At 44.9% G+C, this 18,027-nt stretch overlaps 1 protein-coding gene across 4 annotated transcripts in view; it reads right to left on the bottom strand.

Moving 5' to 3' along the window:
• Positions 1-18,027, bottom strand: part of LOC120719346 (glutamate receptor ionotropic, kainate 2) — a 330,887-nt gene that overhangs the window by 202,411 nt on the left and 110,449 nt on the right. For all 4 annotated transcript variants that reach the window (XM_040008464.1, XM_040008466.1, XM_040008467.1 and 1 more), the window contains exon 5: positions 2,919-3,100. In XM_040008464.1, the coding sequence (XP_039864398.1) occupies positions 2,919-3,100 (182 nt within the window). The remainder of the gene's footprint in view (positions 1-2,918; positions 3,101-18,027) is intronic.

Raw genomic sequence — 18,027 nt, 5'->3', positions numbered from 1 at the left:
ATTAAATTTCTTTTAGCAATTATTGTTTTTTTTAATGTCACAATTCCAACCCTGCTCCTTGATCCGGGCTTGGACCGGCAAAAGTGACCCGAAATAGGCACTCTGGTGGAGTTACTTTGTGTGTGTGTGTGTGTGTGTGTGTGTGTGTGTGTGTGTGTGTTTAAGTAGTTTTAAACCTTGTGATCCACAAAACAGCATAACAGTAAAAGAAGAAATGACTGCAGTACAGTCAGTGCGGGAGCAGCGGCTTCGCTCATTCGCTCATTCATTTGCAGTTTGGAGGCATTGGTCCAGTGCTGGCTGGATGTCACTGATAGATAAATATATAAGAGAGTTGGGTTTGATTAGTAGAATCTTTAGTGTTTTACTGATTGAATAGTTACTTAGAATCCTGCTGACATATCAGTACAAAAGCGGAGTGTCTGCAAAACGAGCAGCTTCCCCCGACTGCTTTTAACCCGTCAGATCGGTGCACATCTGAATTTGAACTGAATCTTTATTTTGAACATGTTAAATATTCTCATATTAAACTCTGTGAACTGCTAAGACAGATTGCCCTCTCTTTTGGGAAGTTGGCCGCAGCCGATTGACCGCAGACTGTGGCTTCCTGGACGGGGGGGTCAACCAGTGCTTTAATACAATATAATCATAAATAAAGTTTTTTGGCTGTGATTCCTCAGAGTGGATAAACAAACATGATAACAGGAGACTGCAGTTAGATAAGAGATGAATAAATATTACAGGGCTGAGTGAGTGAGGGTTGAAATATTGAACCAGAGCAGAGTTGATGATAGGACATGTAGAGAAGGTCGCTAGCTGTCGACAGCAGAGGCGTAAGCTTAGTCGAACTGAGCAGAGTCCAGACTTTGCAAACTACACTGGAGCAGAGTCTCAGACCTAAAATGGGTTACAGGCCTGAAAAGCAGAAGTGGTGAGGTTAAAGGTTTTAGACTAACATACAACAGGGTGGATGAGAAAGAAAGGCTACAGGTCCAGTGAAGAGGAGGTGGACAGTGTGATAAACCTTCACAATAAGTAAAACAATAAAACTTCATCTTAAATGCTTTTTTTTGTCAAATCTTACAAACTAGACAAACAACCAAACTTCTTCTAGAGATAACTTTTTTGGGTTGTTTGGCACAGTGAAAATGACCCACTCTGGCAGTTTGTGGAGTGGAACTGTGGAATGGGTCTGCTGTCGCAGGCTAGCGAGCCTGGAAGTGGAAAGAGATGAAGTGGTTGAGAGGTGCCAAATTCCACCATTCCCGCCTCCCTCCACTGAGATGACCATCTCACAGCCCTGGATGTTGCTGCATTGCAACAGTGGTTTGCAGATGCCCAGACTATAATAATAATAATGGATTGCATTGATATAGCGCTTTTCTAGGCACCCAAAGCGCTTTGCAATGCCACTATTCATTCACTCTCACTCTCACACACTGGTGGAGGCAGCTACAGTAGCCACAGCTGCCCTGGGCCAGACTGACAGAAACAAGGCTGCCATGTCGTACCATCGGCCCCTCTGGCCATCACCAGTAGGTGAAGTGTCTTGCCCAAGGACACAACGACCGAGACTGACAGAACTAGGGATCGAACCGGCAACCTTCTGGTTACAAGATGAGCTTGTAACCGGTTGCCCAGGACTACAGCTTTATCCTAACACTGCCCAAAAGCAATGCAAAGAATTTGAAGTGTGGAAATACTGGAACCAGCTCACAAACATCAATACAGCTTTAAATACATCAAAATAAACTATTGTTTACATTGTGATGGCTGCAGTTACAGCCACACATCGTGGGTAACATCTACCAAACATCACAGCGCTACAATAGAGACTCTTACATAACACTACACTTATATTTGTCTTTCTTTAAATATAGGATTTAATTTACAGGATAGTAAAGAATTGGTTTTGGTTTAGAATTAATTTATTTCTACAATCACATTATACTGTATTCTTCGTTTATTTGCACAATGACGTAAACTAGCACCACTGAATGAACAATGGGCTGTGAGGTCATTTCCTTGATTCTGTGTTGTGCCATCCGCTTCCCCAGAGGTTGTTTGGTTTCTCCGATGTATAAATCCTGGGAATCCTCCTGGCACTTAAGAGTGTACACTATGTTACTCTATTAACGATCAACAAACCTGCAGTCAGCTGAGACTGAAGAAGTCACCTGATGATGATGATTCTGAAAACATCCAGATGAACAGAATCAACCTTTTGGGATAGTTTCAGTCAGGTTTTTGTGTGTTTTCCCCCTTTTTGTGTCTTTGTGGGCTGATCAGTCACTATTTAAGTTTCCCCTTTGTCTCGTTGGGGTAGGTCGGGTGATCGTGGCTCAAGAGTTGGGAGTTCGCCTTGTAATCGGAAGGTTGCCGGTTCGAGCCCCGGCTCCGACAGTCTCGGTCGTTGTGTCCTTGGGCAAGACACTTCACCCGTTGCCTACTGGTGGTGGTCAGAGAGCCCGGTGGTGCCAGTGTCCGGCAGCCTCGCCTCTGTCAGTGCGCCCCAGGGTGGCTGTGGCTACAATGTAGCTGCCATCACCAGTGTGTGAATGGATGGATGACTGGATATGTAAAGCGCTTTGGGGTCCTTAGGGACTAGTAAAGCGCTATATAAATACAGGCCATTTAGGTCAGTTTGTTTGGGGTAGCAGTGTTGTTTGTTGAGTTCAGTTACTCTGACATCTTTTATGGGCCCAAGATTTAGATTTTTTGGTTTAATTCAAGTTTGTTTTTCGACTCTAAGCTGTGCCTGACTTTGCTTTACTGCTCGTCCATCACAACATACAAGTTGAAATTGCAGGACAGACTTATTTTAAACTGCTCAGCTGTTACTCAGTTGGTTAGGAGCTGAGAGTTTTTGTGGTTATTTTATTTAGAAGAGGACAAAATACAACAACAAATATTCGTACCTGCTTCAGTATCCCAGCAGCCATTTCGTGGCCACAGTCAAAGATAATATGAAACTCCTTTCCCCTTTTCATCTCCTTTAAGAGTGGCTTTGCATCCTTGGTTTCTGCAGGCAACTGCCGGATCTTTAACCGGATGTTGTACCGTGAAGGCGCCTTTATAAGCTCTTGCAAACGAATCAGACCTGTGAGAAAAAGCAGAAAGACAACACACATTTGAACAGTTTTGTTCCTCCGCTATTTGCGGACTTCCATGAGGACGATCTATTTTCCAAAAGGACATTTTAAATGTATGTATCTTTCCACAATAACTGTGGTTACAACTTTATCTAATTGATTTGGCAGCAGCAGTTATAATCAGAGCAAGAATAAGAAAGCTGCAGGGATGTTTCTATTGGCAGTTCATTCTAGTGTCGTGCATTTCTCTTCAAAATCTTTTTCTTTCAGCATCGTTGTATTTCCCTCTCAGTCTCTCTGTCTTTCACAGTGCATCAGCCCACATCACAGCAGGATCAGTGTACTTTAATCCAAACACCACATATATTCGTACACATCAGTACTGCGTGTAACAGTCTTCATGCATCATGAATGAAATCATAAATGTCATACATGTAAAGTCAACCAGTTTTCAACTGAAGCATAAACATCTCTTGTTTTTCACATAGTGAAAACATGTTTGGCGTTTTCAGGACCTCTGATTTTGTTGTTGTTGCCTGAAGTTTTGGGGCACTTTTGTGTTCTTCATTATTACTGTATTACTTTGGCAGATTATTTATTATAATTATTATTACCCATCCATGCATCCTCTCCTACTTATCCAGTCCAGCCTCACCCAGCTCCCATAGGACGACAGGCAGGGACCTGACAGATCAGCAGCTTGTTGCAGAGCTAACACAGATCATTCACCATCACATTCAGAGGCACCGATCAAACAAACAGCACTAACTGCTTGTCTCTGTACTGTGGAAGTAACCTGGAGTTTTACAACATGCATTTCAACTCATAACAGCAAAGTCTGGTAGTTATTCACTCAAACTTCAGTTTTGTTGTATTTTTATCAGTTTACTTTGTCAAGTGCTGATGAACGTTTCTGTGGAGTAAAGAGTTTACTTAAGAGAAAGGCTTTTTCACTGAAACAGAGCAAATCTGCAAGATATCATGATAGAAATAGGTTTTTAATAAAGGGTCTTTCTAACATTAATGGTAATGTATACTCAGAGTCGATCACTCCTCATTAGAAGGACACAAGCATTAACCCCACGGTGTGAAGGGTTAGCTAACAGGGACAGAAAGAGCTGAGTGTTAAATTGCTATACGCTGACACAGCACAGTTTCAGACAGGACGCTTGGCTTTGGTATGATAACAGACTTTATTGTGTCAGTTAAAGCAGACATCAGCATGAAAATAAACCATCCCTGGTCACAACTGTAAGGTAGCACCTTGTGTTAGAGGGGTCTGGGTTGATAATTACAGCTGCTTAGATAAATCTGAACCAGTTACAGGCTGTTTCCAGTCCAGTCGATGTTGGTTTCTTTCAACCACAACCATAATTCTTCTGAACATTAACCAAGTACATTTTGTGCTTGGTTATGCCAAATTACTTCATTTAATATGTATGACCTGCTTTCTTTCTTTCTCTCTGTTGCCCGCCTGTACAACCTGGTGTAAACAATACCAAATATTAGGCTGCTATCCTGAAGAAGGGGCTGCAGAGCTGGAGTAAAGCAAAGAAGTAAGAACCTTTGGGAATGTGAGACAATGAGATGACTGGGCGTATGTGCTTCACAGAAACATGGCTGCTTCCACAGTGCAGCAGCACCTCGCCTCAGAACTTTTTGGACAGATAGCGATGTTCAGTGGCAGGAACAAAAGATTAAAACTGTACTGTTAGTTACTGAAAGTCATGCAATCCTGCATATGTTACTATGAAGGAACATTTCTGCAATATTGCACTGATAGCTTTTACAATACCTCCACATTACTTGCAGAGGCAATTCACATTAGTCATTGTTATTGTTGGCTTCTTGTGTAATGACAGCCTGTATCCATAAAGGTTTTTGCGAGTTTGACAATTGAGACTTAAAGACCCTTCAGGACTGCTTTGAATCTACATGTGGAGAAGATATCATCTGTTTGACTGGATGGATCACAGACTATATTAAATTTAGCAAAAATGCCACTGGAACTGTATGTTGCCTGTGAACAACATCCTTGAAAGAGTAGTTGTCAAACAGCTAACAGATCATCTGCAGAGGAATGGTTCATTTGAAGAGTTTCAGTCAGGTTTCAGAGCTCATCACAGCACAGAAACAGCTTTAGTGAAGGTTACAAATGATCTTCTTATGGCCTCTGACAGTGGACTCATCTCTGTGCTTGTCCTGCTAGACCTCAGTGCAGCGTTCGATACTGTCGACCATAATATCCTATTAGAGCGATTAGAACATGCTGTAGGTATTACAGGTACTGTGCTGCAGTGGTTTGTATCATATCTATCTAATAGACTCCAGTTTGTGCATGTAAATGGAGAGTCCTCTTCACACACTGAGGTTAATTATGGAGTTCCACAGGGTTCAGTGCTAGGACCAATTCTGTTTACATTATACATGCTTCCCTTAGGCAGCATCATTAGAAGACATAGCATACATTTACACTGCTATGCAGATGACACCCAGCTCTATCTGTCCATGAAGCCAGATAACACAATTCAATTCAAATCAATTCAATTTTATTTATATAGCGCCAAATCACAACAAAAGTCGCCTCAAGGAGCTTCATAGATACAGAGAAAAACCCAACAATCATATAACCCCCTATGAGCAGCACTGTGGCAACAGTGGGAAGGAAAAACTCCCTTTTAACAGGAAGAAACCTCCAGCAGAACCAACCTCAGGGAGGGGCGGGGCCATCTGCTGTGATTGGTTGGGGTGAGAGAAGGAAGACAGGATAAAAGACATGCTGTGGAAGAGAGACAGAGGTTAATAACAGATATGATTCAATGCAGAGAGGTCTGTTAACACATAGTGAGTGAGAAAGGTGACTGGAAAGGAAAAACTCAATGCATCATCATGCATCATTCAAAATCCTGCTCCTCACATACAAGGTCTTAAATAATCAGGCCCCATCTTATCTTAATGACCTTGTAGTACCATATCACCCTATTAGAGCACTTCGCTCTCGCTCTGCAGGCCTACTTGTTGTTCCTAGAGTATTTAAAAGTAGAATGGGAGGCAGAGCCTTCAGTTTTCAGGCCCCTCTTCTGTGGAACCAGCTTCCAGTTTGGATTCAGGAGACAGACACTATCTCTACTTTCAAGATTAGGCTTCAAACTTTCCTTTTTGCTAAAGCATATAGTTAGGGCTGGACCAGGTGACCCTGAATCCTCACTTAGTTATGCTGCAATAGACGTAGGCTGCCGGGGATTCCCATGATGCATTGAGTTTTTCCTTTCCAGTCACCTTTCTCACTCACATGTGTTACTAATCTCTGTCTCTCTTCCACAGCATGTCTTTATCCTGTCTTCCTTCTCTCACCCCTCCCTGAGCCTGGTTCTGCTGGAGGTTTCTTCCTGTTAAAAGGGAGTTTTTCCTTCCCACTGTCGCCAAAGTGCTGCTCATAGGGGGTCATATGATTGTTGGGTTTTTCTCTCTATGTATTATTGTAGGGTCTACTGTACTGTGTGTTCTTCTAACCAAGTGGTGGTGTAGAAGGTCCCTGAACATAGATTATTTCGATGACCCTGTGGTGCACTTTTTCTAAGAGACTTTTTCAGCATGGGGGCATATTGAAGAAATCTTTCATATTTCATGAAATGCCTCTTTACAATGCCACACATCTGTCTGGCAGAGCATTCTCTGTCCTCTCATGTTAACATTTTATTTGAATCTCAGCTGGTAACATGCATTACCTTCAAGCCACGTTATTGCACTGCACTGTCCACTACATTGTACCGCTACACTGAGCTGCTTTATTTTGTCAGTGTCTCATTTACATGAATTTTCTTTTTAGCTTGAGATATTTCGATATTTGGTCATATTCTTTTTTTGCTGAGCTACATTTTAACTACTGAAACAAAGAGATTTTCATAGTAAGTTTGGACTGGGAGTGAGCTGTGCTGCATACAGGACGTCGTTATAGAGCAGACTTGTTGGCTTGACTCAGTCTGTGCTGTGTGCTGGCAATGTGCCATCATAAACTAAATCAGAGTTGATGTCTGGCACACTTCTTATTCAGATATCAAAAAGCATGTGATAATAGGATGGCTAGTGGCACAAAATACAGATTGCAGTCTGGATAATGAGGGTGGAATTTTTTTTTCATGCATGCACATTCAAACTTAATGTGGAGAACAAACAACAGTCTATGCATTTACTTTTTGACAATACACTAGATAAACTAAACTAAATCACAGAGTATAACTAAATGCTATAATAAAAAGTGGATTTAGAGAAAAAAATTAATTAAAACTAACCTGGGTCTGTGTTGTGTTCATGCTATAAATAGTCACATTTTGATCAAATCTCTGTGACACCTGCACAAAAAAGGAAAAACCAGAATAGCTCCATTCTAATTTGTGATCTGTCACAAATATTGGAAGTTCCCGTGGACCTATATTCCAACCGCACAACTGTTTTAATATGGAGCTATTTTCATTATCATACTCTGTCTAAGTTCTTACTTTACATTGGTCTCATTGCTCATTAAGGAAAAGTTAATTTGTAAAAATGATTCTTCCTTAACTGTATCTTGAACTTTTTTCTTTGCTTTAAATGGAGGAGTGTTTAATTATTTAGTGTTATTAGTAGTAGAAGTAATATTGTTGTTGTTGTTGTGACTATTCAACTGTACACTGGAACACTGAAACATTCCTGAAAGCTAAAGAACAACAAGTTAATGTATAGAACAAATGTGCTGTCTTACTAATATGTGAAAATAAAACTGCTCTCATGTAACTAGTTAGAGTATTGTTAATCACACACTTCATAGACCATGAGATATTTAAAAAAAATAAACCAGTGCTGGTTATCGCATCTGAAAACATACCATTATATTTGGCCTAAACTGGTGCAGCAGTCTTCTGGGCCTGTGCCCACAGCCTACTGTCTCCAGCTGTTTGCCCTGTGGCATTGTTTGTTTGTGCATGAGTGCAGTGCTCGGTGGGAGAGCAGTCTGCAGGCGCTTCAGCAACCAATTGCTAGCTTTCATTAAGTCAAACATAATGTCACACACTAATGATAATACCCCCAGAGTGTTGACCTGTGAGACACTGGCCATGTTCCATTTAACCAATGCAAGACAAAGTGACTTCTCTACTGTGGTTCACAATCGCCTCAGCTGGCTACAGAAACACTAGTGGGTACCTAAACCACATTATGGAGCTTTTTCCTGTTACTATGGCTATGAGAAAATCATCTCTCTACAAAAAAAAACAAATCTATAGATTGGCCATGTGATTGTAATTGAGAAAAAATGAATGTATTTCATGTGAAAATGACAGGGAAAGTTCACACTGGGTTACATCCTCAACAGGAGCTGGCTGAAAAAATGTGAAAGCAACAAGTATAGAAAAAACAGACACACACAGAGACACAGGAGGTGGCTGGAAGCAGGTAGTGTTGGAGGGTCTCTGCTCAGATAGCTGCACATCTGAACCCAGAAAAGTGTGGATGGATGGAAATATCCAGTCTGTCCAGTCTGAAGTTGACCTTATCAGAGCTTTAGGAATAGCAACCCTCACATTATATGTGATCAGTGGTTTTAGAGACTAACCTTGGCCGACCTGAGTGCCGTATGAAAACATCTCTGTGCTCTTTGTAGTTTGCATATAAACCAAATCTGGACACAGATGACATATGTAGTATATGGTAAATGGTCTGATTCTATATAGCACTTTTCTACTCTCCCAGAGTACTCAAAGCACTTTATACAACATGCCTCATTCACCCATTCATACAAACACTTCTAAACTCAAGTGCAACTAATAAACATTAAGCAATTTGAGGTTAGTATCTTGCCCAAGGATATTTAACATGCAGACTGGGGGAGCCAGGAATCGAACCACCAACCTTCCAATCAGTAGCTGATCTGCTCTACGACCTGAGCCACAGCCACCCCTACAGTATTTACACTATATTCCCAAAAGTAATTGCTTGCCTGCGCCAGATTCTTCTTTGTAGTAAAGAAGGACAAGATGCTCCTGCATCAACTACCAGGGACTCAATCGGATTATAGTAAAAAACAAGTATCCTCTCCCCCTAATAAGATCAGCTCTGACATTTTCGCCAAACTCTACCTGCACAATCCTTACCACCTGGTCCAGATTCACGAGGGGGATGAGTGGAAAACTGCATTTAATACACCTCTCTGGCATTTTGATTACCTTGTAATGTCATTTGGCCTCACTAATGCCCCAGCTGTTTTTCAAGCACTCATCAACAATGTGCTCCATGACTTTCTTAAACCTGTTTTTGTGTACTTAGATGACATCCTCATTTGTTACAGGAAGCTAACAGAGCATAAAGTGATGAAGAAGCTGCCACACACCTTGCCCTGGCATCGAAATGTACTACAAGTGCTTCTCGACCTAGCCCCAGCAGAGCAGCGGAAGCTCCAGGCCCTCATCGTGGCGCTGGAGAGTAGATTTGGGCAGCAGTGTTTCACTGACCAGAGCAGGAAGCAGCTGGACAAGCATAATTGTCAGGAAGGAAAGAGTCTGTGTACCTTTGCAGTGGATGTGCAGTTGCACGCCCAACGTGGCTGCCCAGAGTTCCCCCTGGCTGCCCAGGAGGAACTCAGTCTACATGCTTTCCTGCAAGGGCTTACCCCAGAGCGGCTGTGCCAACATGTCCACCTTGCCATGCCTCAGTCCCTCTGTGAGGCCTTTAATGAGGCTTAATGGGCCGAATTGGCACTCTCATCCCGACCTAACCAATAAAGAGTCCTCCCTTACCACTCTTACATTAGGGCAGCAGATTGCGAGGAGGAGGAGGAAATAGCTGAGGTCTGTCAGCTTCAACTCCCATCATTCCGAAGACATACTCGTTGACCAACAAACCATTGCTATCGGTGTGATGAGCCTGGCCACATAGCTCGTGACCCAGCACCAACACAGAAAGCCAGAGCCACTCAGCCACAGGGAAACGACAGTGGAGTGGTCTAGTGAGGGGATCACCACTCCAACTGCCTGCTCCCCTCCAAGGAGGATGCACATTGGCCAAATCAGTCATGTCAAATGGCTCTATCTGCACTGCTGTATTGATGACCGGCCTTATCGGGTCCTGGTAGAGACAGGATCCACCATTACCCTGATACGAGCTGGTGTACTCCCGGGCACATTTGGCCCACTTGCAGTAGGCTGGTCACACACCAACACCAACACCTAGTGACTGGAGAGAAGACTGACATGCGAGGGAGGAAACCACTGCAAATCCGAGTGAGGGACATGGAACTGGTGCATGACTTATGGCTCGCCAACATCCAAGACCATTATTAGACTTGATCTGCTGACCTGCTGGGGGGGCTGCGTTGACACATTGAAGCGAACAACCTGGACTGGAGACTTTGGTCCTCCAGTGCGGCCAGAGAAAGAAAAAGGAGAGGACCAAAGACAGACAAGCCAGTCTCCAGGCAGCTGCCACCCAACAGATACCGGACACTGGCGCCACACCAACTACCACCAGTGACCCTATATCGCCACTATTCACCTCAGCCCCAACATCCAGGTCCGACAACTCTCCCTCGACTGAAACAGCCCATACTGTCCATGACCTATGGCAGCACAGCAGCACAGGCCTCACCACTGACTAATGCCACCGGTTGAGTGGCCACCTGGACAACAACATAGACATCTTTGCTGCCACTGACAAAGACTGCAGACAGACACTGTTGGTCCAGCACACTATTGACACCAGCTCTGCCCAACCCATCCGCCTGCATCCCAACCCGACTGCCGCTCTCAAACCGGCAGTTGGCAGAGATGGCTGCTGCTGGATTTATTGAGCCCTCCGACAGCCCATGGGCAGCCCCAGTGGTCTTGGTGAGGAATAAGGACGGCAGCTGGGGGTTCTGTGTAAATTATCACCTACGGATAGATGATGCTCTGGACTACATTGCCAGTTCCACCGTTTCAGCTACCTCAACCTACGCAGTGGCTATTGGCAGGTGGAGCTAGCCCCTGAAGCAAAACCAAAGACTTCTTTCACCATTGGACAGGGACTATTGCGGTTCAGAGTCATGCCATTCGGACTCTGCAATGCTCCAGTGACACATTAGAGAGTGATGGAGAGAGTGCTTCTGAATATTCCTCGCAACCATTGTGTTGTGTACTCGGATGACCTGCTGCATGCCAATGACATTGACAGAGTACTCTCCAAGCTGAACGAGGTCTTCACTGCCATTCAGCAAGCCGGGCTGCGGCTTAACCCAACAAATTCTTAGCTGTTGGCAAGGGAGGCCACCTTCCTGGGCCATGTGGTCAGCGCTCAAGGTATAGCCACTAACCGGGCTAAGGTGGCTGCAGTCCAGGACGAGCCGACCACTTTGAACATCAGAGAGTGTTGGAGCTTCCTAGGCCTGGCATCATACTAATGCCGGTTCATCAAAGGGTTTGCCACCATTGCCAGCCCCCTCCACCACCTGACTAACAAAGGCCAGCACTTCAACTGATGTGATACCTGCACTGCGACCTTTGCCCAACTAAAGGAAGCGCTGACAAAAGCCCTAGTTCTGGCCTACCCTGACGCCCAACAGTCCTTCATTGTGAACACAGATGCCAGCAATGTAGGCATTGGGGCTGTCCTGTCCCAGCAGACTGGAGATGGAGAATGTGTTGTGGCTTATTTCAGCCGTGCATTGGGTTGAGCCGAAAAAAACTACTGCATTACTCGGCGCAAGCTGCTCGCTGTAGTTCTGGCAGTACAGCACTTCCGTCCATACTTGCATGGCTGCCTCTTCCTCCTCCACATTGACCATGCATCCTAACCTCTTAAACTTCAAGCACCCAGAAGGCCAGGTGCCCCGCTGGTTTAAAGTGCTCCAAGGATATCGAGCAGGCCAGGGGCATGGCAATGCTGATGCATTCTCCAGACATCCCTGTGCAGCAGTTGAGTGTCATTATTGCCAATGACAGGAGGAATGAGGTCAAACAGCACTGAGGCAGCAGCAGGAGGCTGATGAGTGCCTACCACGACCTTGAGCTTCATAAAGGCCTCATGTATCAGAGGTGGCAGGCCCCTGGACAGGGTAGAGACCTCGTACAATTGCTGGTGCCCCATTCGCTATGTCCCCAGGTGCTCAAGCTTGTTCATGGCTCAGTGGGAGCAGGGTACTATGCTATTGCCAAGACCCTCCATTGTCTCAGTGGGTGGCTTTACTGGCCTGGGTGCCAACGAGATGTGGAGTTGCACGTGCACTGCTGTGATATCTGTACAGCACAAAAGGGACCAACTCAATGCTCCTTTGCTCTCCTGCAGCAGTATTTGGTGAGGGCCCCTATGGAACAAATAGGAGTGGATATTTTGGGGCCATTCACCATTGCTGAGTTGGGGAACCAGTATGTACTGGTGACCATGGATTATTTCACATATTGGCCTGAGGTGTACACAGTGCCAGATCAAAGTGCAGCTACAACAGTGGAGAAGCTGGTGGAGGAGAAATTTATCCACCTTAGGGTCCCTGCTGAGCTCCACAGTGACCAGGGGTGTAACTTTGAATCTAAGGCCTTTGGACAGGTCTGTCAGCGGCTTGGGTTGAAGAAGACAAGGAAACACTGCTCCACCCTCAAAGCGACGGCCTGGTCAAGCGGCTCAACCACACCCTGGCTACCCAACTGGCCATCCTAACCAGCCAACACCAACGTGACTGAGACTGGCCCTTTGGTCCTACAGAATTGCTGTCCAAGAGTCCAGTCAGTGCACACCTGCTGCCCTAATGTTTTTGCAGGAGCTCTAAACACCAGTGGACTTGGTGTTTAGGCCCTGAGCCTGAGATTGCTGGTGGGCAAGAAATGGACCCTGAACTTTGCAGTCATTGGCAAGAGCCTACGGAAGTCATGACAGTGTTATCTGAGGTGGTGTACCTGGTACGCATGCCTGGCTAGGGGCACATGGTAGTGTTGCACCAGGACAGACTCTCACCATATCGCCCACTTGCCTCACCTGCTGTTGGGGAAAGGGGTGCCAGCTGTACCTCACATCCTGATCAGAATGGCTCTCCCTCTGCTGGCCTCAATCGGCCTGCTCACCTAAGGCAGGCCCCCAGACATTTGAAACACTTTGTGTAGGGTCATGGGGTTGTCAGGGACAACTAACCCCTTCAGGTGGGGGCTATGTAGTGGGCTAAGGGGAGGAGCCAATAACCCAAAGACTCATGGGACTGTTTACCTGACATTCACATGTTAAGTTACAGCTTTATAACAGCTATTCCAGGTCTTGCTCAGTATTTCTCTCTGTCAAATAGCTTTGTCCTAGTGTCCTGCCTCTATGTTTAGTTAATTCCCGTTTATCTTGTGTCTCCTCCATCTCGTCTTTAGTTTTACTCATTGTGTGGGATTATCTTGATTAGTTTCAGCTAAGTATCATCACTGTCCTGTGTCAACTTCCCTTGATTACCTCATTTGTGTGTACATATATATGTATATATATCTATATATATAGATATATTTTTTTTTTTTATTTTTTTTTTTATTCCCTGGCTTTTAACTCTGTAGGAAACTGACACCTTCTTATTTATTTTATTGTATGTAATGATTTTATGGTATTTTTAATTTGGTTGTTGTTTTTGAGTCTGTGTTTCAGCACTTTTGGTCTGCCGTGGTGTTCGTAAGGGTGCTTACAAATAAACGACCGATGATGATGATATATATATATAGAAGACATGAGCGGTACACAGAAAGGGAATTGGCAAGAAATAACCAGATGCGCAAAACACCAAGCTACTGGTAGAACAGAACCGTCAGCCGAGACTGCAAGACCAGACTGACCAATCTGTGCACTGCCTGGATTAGATTACAAGAAGGGCCTATGACTCAAGCCGCCACAGCTTATACTGGAATGCCTAGAATTGTACAAGAATCAATGGGACAGCTAAGAGCCTTCCATCAGGAAACTCAGATGGTGATGTGGCGGACAAACACGAGAGGCCAACTCCAAGCCAAGCACAAGTCACCATCAAGTGCGGGATCATACCAAGGAGGATGCGCTGTCCCCCACTGCGGGTCTGCATAGGGCCTGAACCCCCCTCAGTGAGATCATTAACAAGACTGGCTACGGATACCGACTACGGAACGGAGCAGTTGTCAGCCACCTCCTGTACATGGATCACATCAAGCTGTATGCCAAGAGTGAACGAGACATCGATTCACTGATCCACACTACCAGGCTATACAGCAATGACATTGGAATGTCGTTCGGACTGGAGAAGTGTAGTCGGATAGTAACAAAGAGAGGGAAGGTAGTCAGAACTGAGGGGATTGAACTACCAGAAGGCAACATTGCAGACACAGAGGACAGTTACAAGTACCTGGGGATCCCGCAGGCGAATGGGAACCATGAAGAGGCCGCTAGAAAAGCTGCAACCACCAAGTACCTGCAGAGGGTCAGGCAAGTCCTGAGGAGTCAGCTGAATGGTAAGAACAAGATCCGGGCTATCAACACATACGCCCTGCCCGTGATCAGGTACCCTGCTGGGGTAATAGGCTGGCCAAAGGAGGAGATAGAAACCACTGACATAAAGACAAGAAAGCTCCTTACCATGCATGGAGGGTTTCACCCCAAGTCCAGCACCCTGAGGCTGTACGCTAAGCGGAAGGAAGGGGGCCGGGGACTAGTGAGTGTCAGCACCACAGTCCAGGATGAGACAACGAACATCCAAGAATACATTGGGAAGATGGCCCCAACTGACCGAGTGCTCAGTGAATACCTCAGGCAGCAGAAACCCAAGAAAGAGGAGGGAGACGAGGAACCATCATGGAAGGACAGGCCCCTGCACGGTATGTACCACCGGCAGATAGAGGAGGTGGCTGATATCCAGAAATCCTACCAGTGGCTGGACAAAGCTGGACTGAAAGACAGCACAGAGGCACTAATCATGGCAGCACAAGAACAAGCTCTGAGTACAAGATCCGTAGAGGCTGGGGTCTATCACACCAGGCAAGACCCCAGGTGCAGGCTGTGTAAAGATGCCCCAGAGACAATCCAGCACATAACAGCAGGGTGCAAGATGCTAGCAGGCAAGGCATACATGGAACGCCATAACCAAGTGGCCGGCATAGTGTACAGGAACATCTGTGCCGAGTATAACCTGGAAGTCCCAAGGTCAAAATGGGAGATGCCCCCAAGGGTGGTGGAGAATGACCGAGCTAAGATCCTGTGGGACTTCCAGATACAGACGGACAAAATGGTGGTGGCTAACCAACCGGACATAGTGGTGGTAGACAAACAGAAGACGGCCGTAGTGATCGATGTAGCGGTTCCGAATGACAGCAATATCAGGAAGAAGCAACACGAGAAGCTGGAGAAATACCAAGGGCTCAGAGAAGAGCTCGAGAGGATGTGGAGGGTGAAGGTAATGGTGGTCCCCGTGGTAATTGGAGCACTAGGTGCGGTGACTCCCAAGCTAGGCGAGTAGCTCCAGCAGATCCCAGGAACAACATCGGAGATCTCTGTCCAGAAGAGCGCAGTCCTGGGAACAGCTAAGATACTGCGCAGGACCCTCAAGCTCCCGGGCCTCTGGTAGAGGACCCCAGCTTGAAGGATAAACCGCCCGCAGGGGCGTGCTGGGTGTTTTTTTTTTTTTTATATATATATAAAGTCATGTCCTTCATTTAGTCAGGGTCTCTCTGACAGCCTTCCCCCATGTACTACCAGGCTGCATGCAGAAGATTTTTTGTGTTTTCTCACCAGATATATTTGTATTGCTTGACCAAATTAAATATGTATTAAGTAGGGGTGGGACTCAATTAAAAAAAATAAAGGCTTTGTAATTAATTAATCTTGATTAATCGCATTTAATCCTACAATAAAATTAGCCCCAAAGTGCAAATATATTTTTTTTTTATTTAAAAGGGTTTTAGTGGGCGACAGAATAAATAGTAGACATGGACATGAACATTGTAAACTCAAGCTCATTTAATATCTGGGGGGGGGGGATGCATTTCTACGGAGCCCCGCAGGGGACATGGGAGAAAAAAAAAATTAAGACGGACTTCTGCGAGATCTCGCAAAACTTTTGCGAGATCTTGCAAAACTAACTCGGGATCTCACGAATTTTTGCGAGATCCCGCAAAAAGTTGAATTCCAACAATGGCGGCAGCTACTTAGTTGTAATATTACTCTTTCTGGGTCAGAAAATACACTTTTAAGATATTTTGAGGCGTGAATGTAGTTGTGTAAACGTCAGATACCTGCTCGGTTTACAAGACATCACATATTTGCAAAAGTGCTCCGACGTTTTCGGCGATCTGACACCCACCATCTCGAAGCTAACGGGAGGTCGAGACCCACTACAGCCGGGAGGAACACCGCTCTCCCAGCACATCGTGCCTCGACCTCCCGGTCGGCTTCGAGCTGGCAGCCTCCGAAGGATGCGGCTAAAACTTTTGCGAGATCTCGCAAAAGTTTTGCGAGATCCCGAGTTTGTTTTGCGAGAGCTTGCAAAACTTTTGCGAGATCCAGATTTTTTTTTGCGAGATCTCTCAAAAGTCCGTCTTAATTTTTTTTTTCTCTCATGTCCCTTGCGGGGCTCCGTACATTTCAATTCAAAACAGAGAAACAATAATAGAATTGGTGGTCAAATTGGGCAGACTTAAAAATAAAGTGTTATTTTAAGTACTTTAAGTACATTTTCAAAATGGTATTGTCTGTCTGAACAGTGTGATGATTGAACATTTTAGTGCAAAAACAAAAAACCCATTGGATTCACAATACCTCCATGCTTTCAGTTTAGCGCACTGTCCCTGTCCAGATGAGTCAGCCAGAAATGCTAATTTCCATCTCCCAGCTGGAGTTTCATTCATCTGGTACTACAGAGTCTGATTTTTGTTGAGCCTCATACTTACACAGGTAAGTCAGTCTGCAAAGGTCATCTGGAAAACTATGTCACCCTGGCTTAAATCTTATTATCTGAATACCACAACTTGACACACTCTATAGATCTATGATGGAGAATCAGTCCTGTTGTAGGCATTACCTCTTCCAACAAAGAGGCTGTCTACAGTTTGATGATGGAACCACCTGCTCAGCATCTCCAAAGTTTATTTCTTGTTTATTATTTATTCATACAAAGTAATGTGGTATTTGGTATAATTGTATCAACCTGGTGCTGGCTGTAATTGCAGATGAAGCAGAGCAGCAGACAGCTTGAGTGGTTTGGGCTCACAGATGGTACCAGTGGTCTTTCTTCAGAAGAACTACCACAAATGATGAGTCCATCTCACCACCTTGACTGATGCTCTTCTGCACTGCACAGAGGAAATCAGCTGACCAAAGTCTGTTCAGTGCTGTTTAACGAAATATATATATTTCATATCTTCTATGCTGACAGATATTTTTCTCTTGACAGGCTCTGTAGAGGTTTTGACAAAGCAGAGAAAAATACTATACTTCCCCAAAAGGGCATCTGATCCATCGTCAGAGGCAGCAGGTAAACCATCCAAAGCTAAAGAAGAAATAGTTGTGAGTCGTAGAGTTTAATGTTCTTCTTACAAAAGCATAGGAGGAGGCCCCGAGGCAAACCCAGGATACACTGGAGAAATTGTATCACTCTGCTGGCCTTGGAAGGCCTTAGTGTTCTCCTGGACAAGCTGGAGGAGGTGGCTGGGGAGAGGGAGGTCTGGGCTTCTCTGCTTAGGCTGGTGCCCCTGTGATCTGGCCCCAGATAGGGGGAAGAAAATGGACGGATAGATGGGTGCATGTTGTACATAGTTATTCTAAAAAGGAGAAAAACAATGGAAGAAATTGATTTTAATTGTTAGTCTGCTGCTACAATTGCTGACTGTGACCTCAGAGAGCAACTGGTCTGCAAAACTAGATTGGATTGAAGGAAGGAGCAGTCTCCATCCAGCTTCAAAGAACGTACCCAGGTGAAGTGATGTAGATCAGTGGATAAATGTGTCTCCTT

This window comes from Simochromis diagramma, unplaced genomic scaffold (genome assembly GCF_900408965.1).
Source record: "Simochromis diagramma unplaced genomic scaffold, fSimDia1.1 OVJJ01000313.1, whole genome shotgun sequence".
NCBI lineage: Eukaryota > Metazoa > Chordata > Actinopteri > Cichliformes > Cichlidae > Simochromis > Simochromis diagramma.
This window is presented reverse-complemented; position numbering and strand designations above follow the sequence as displayed.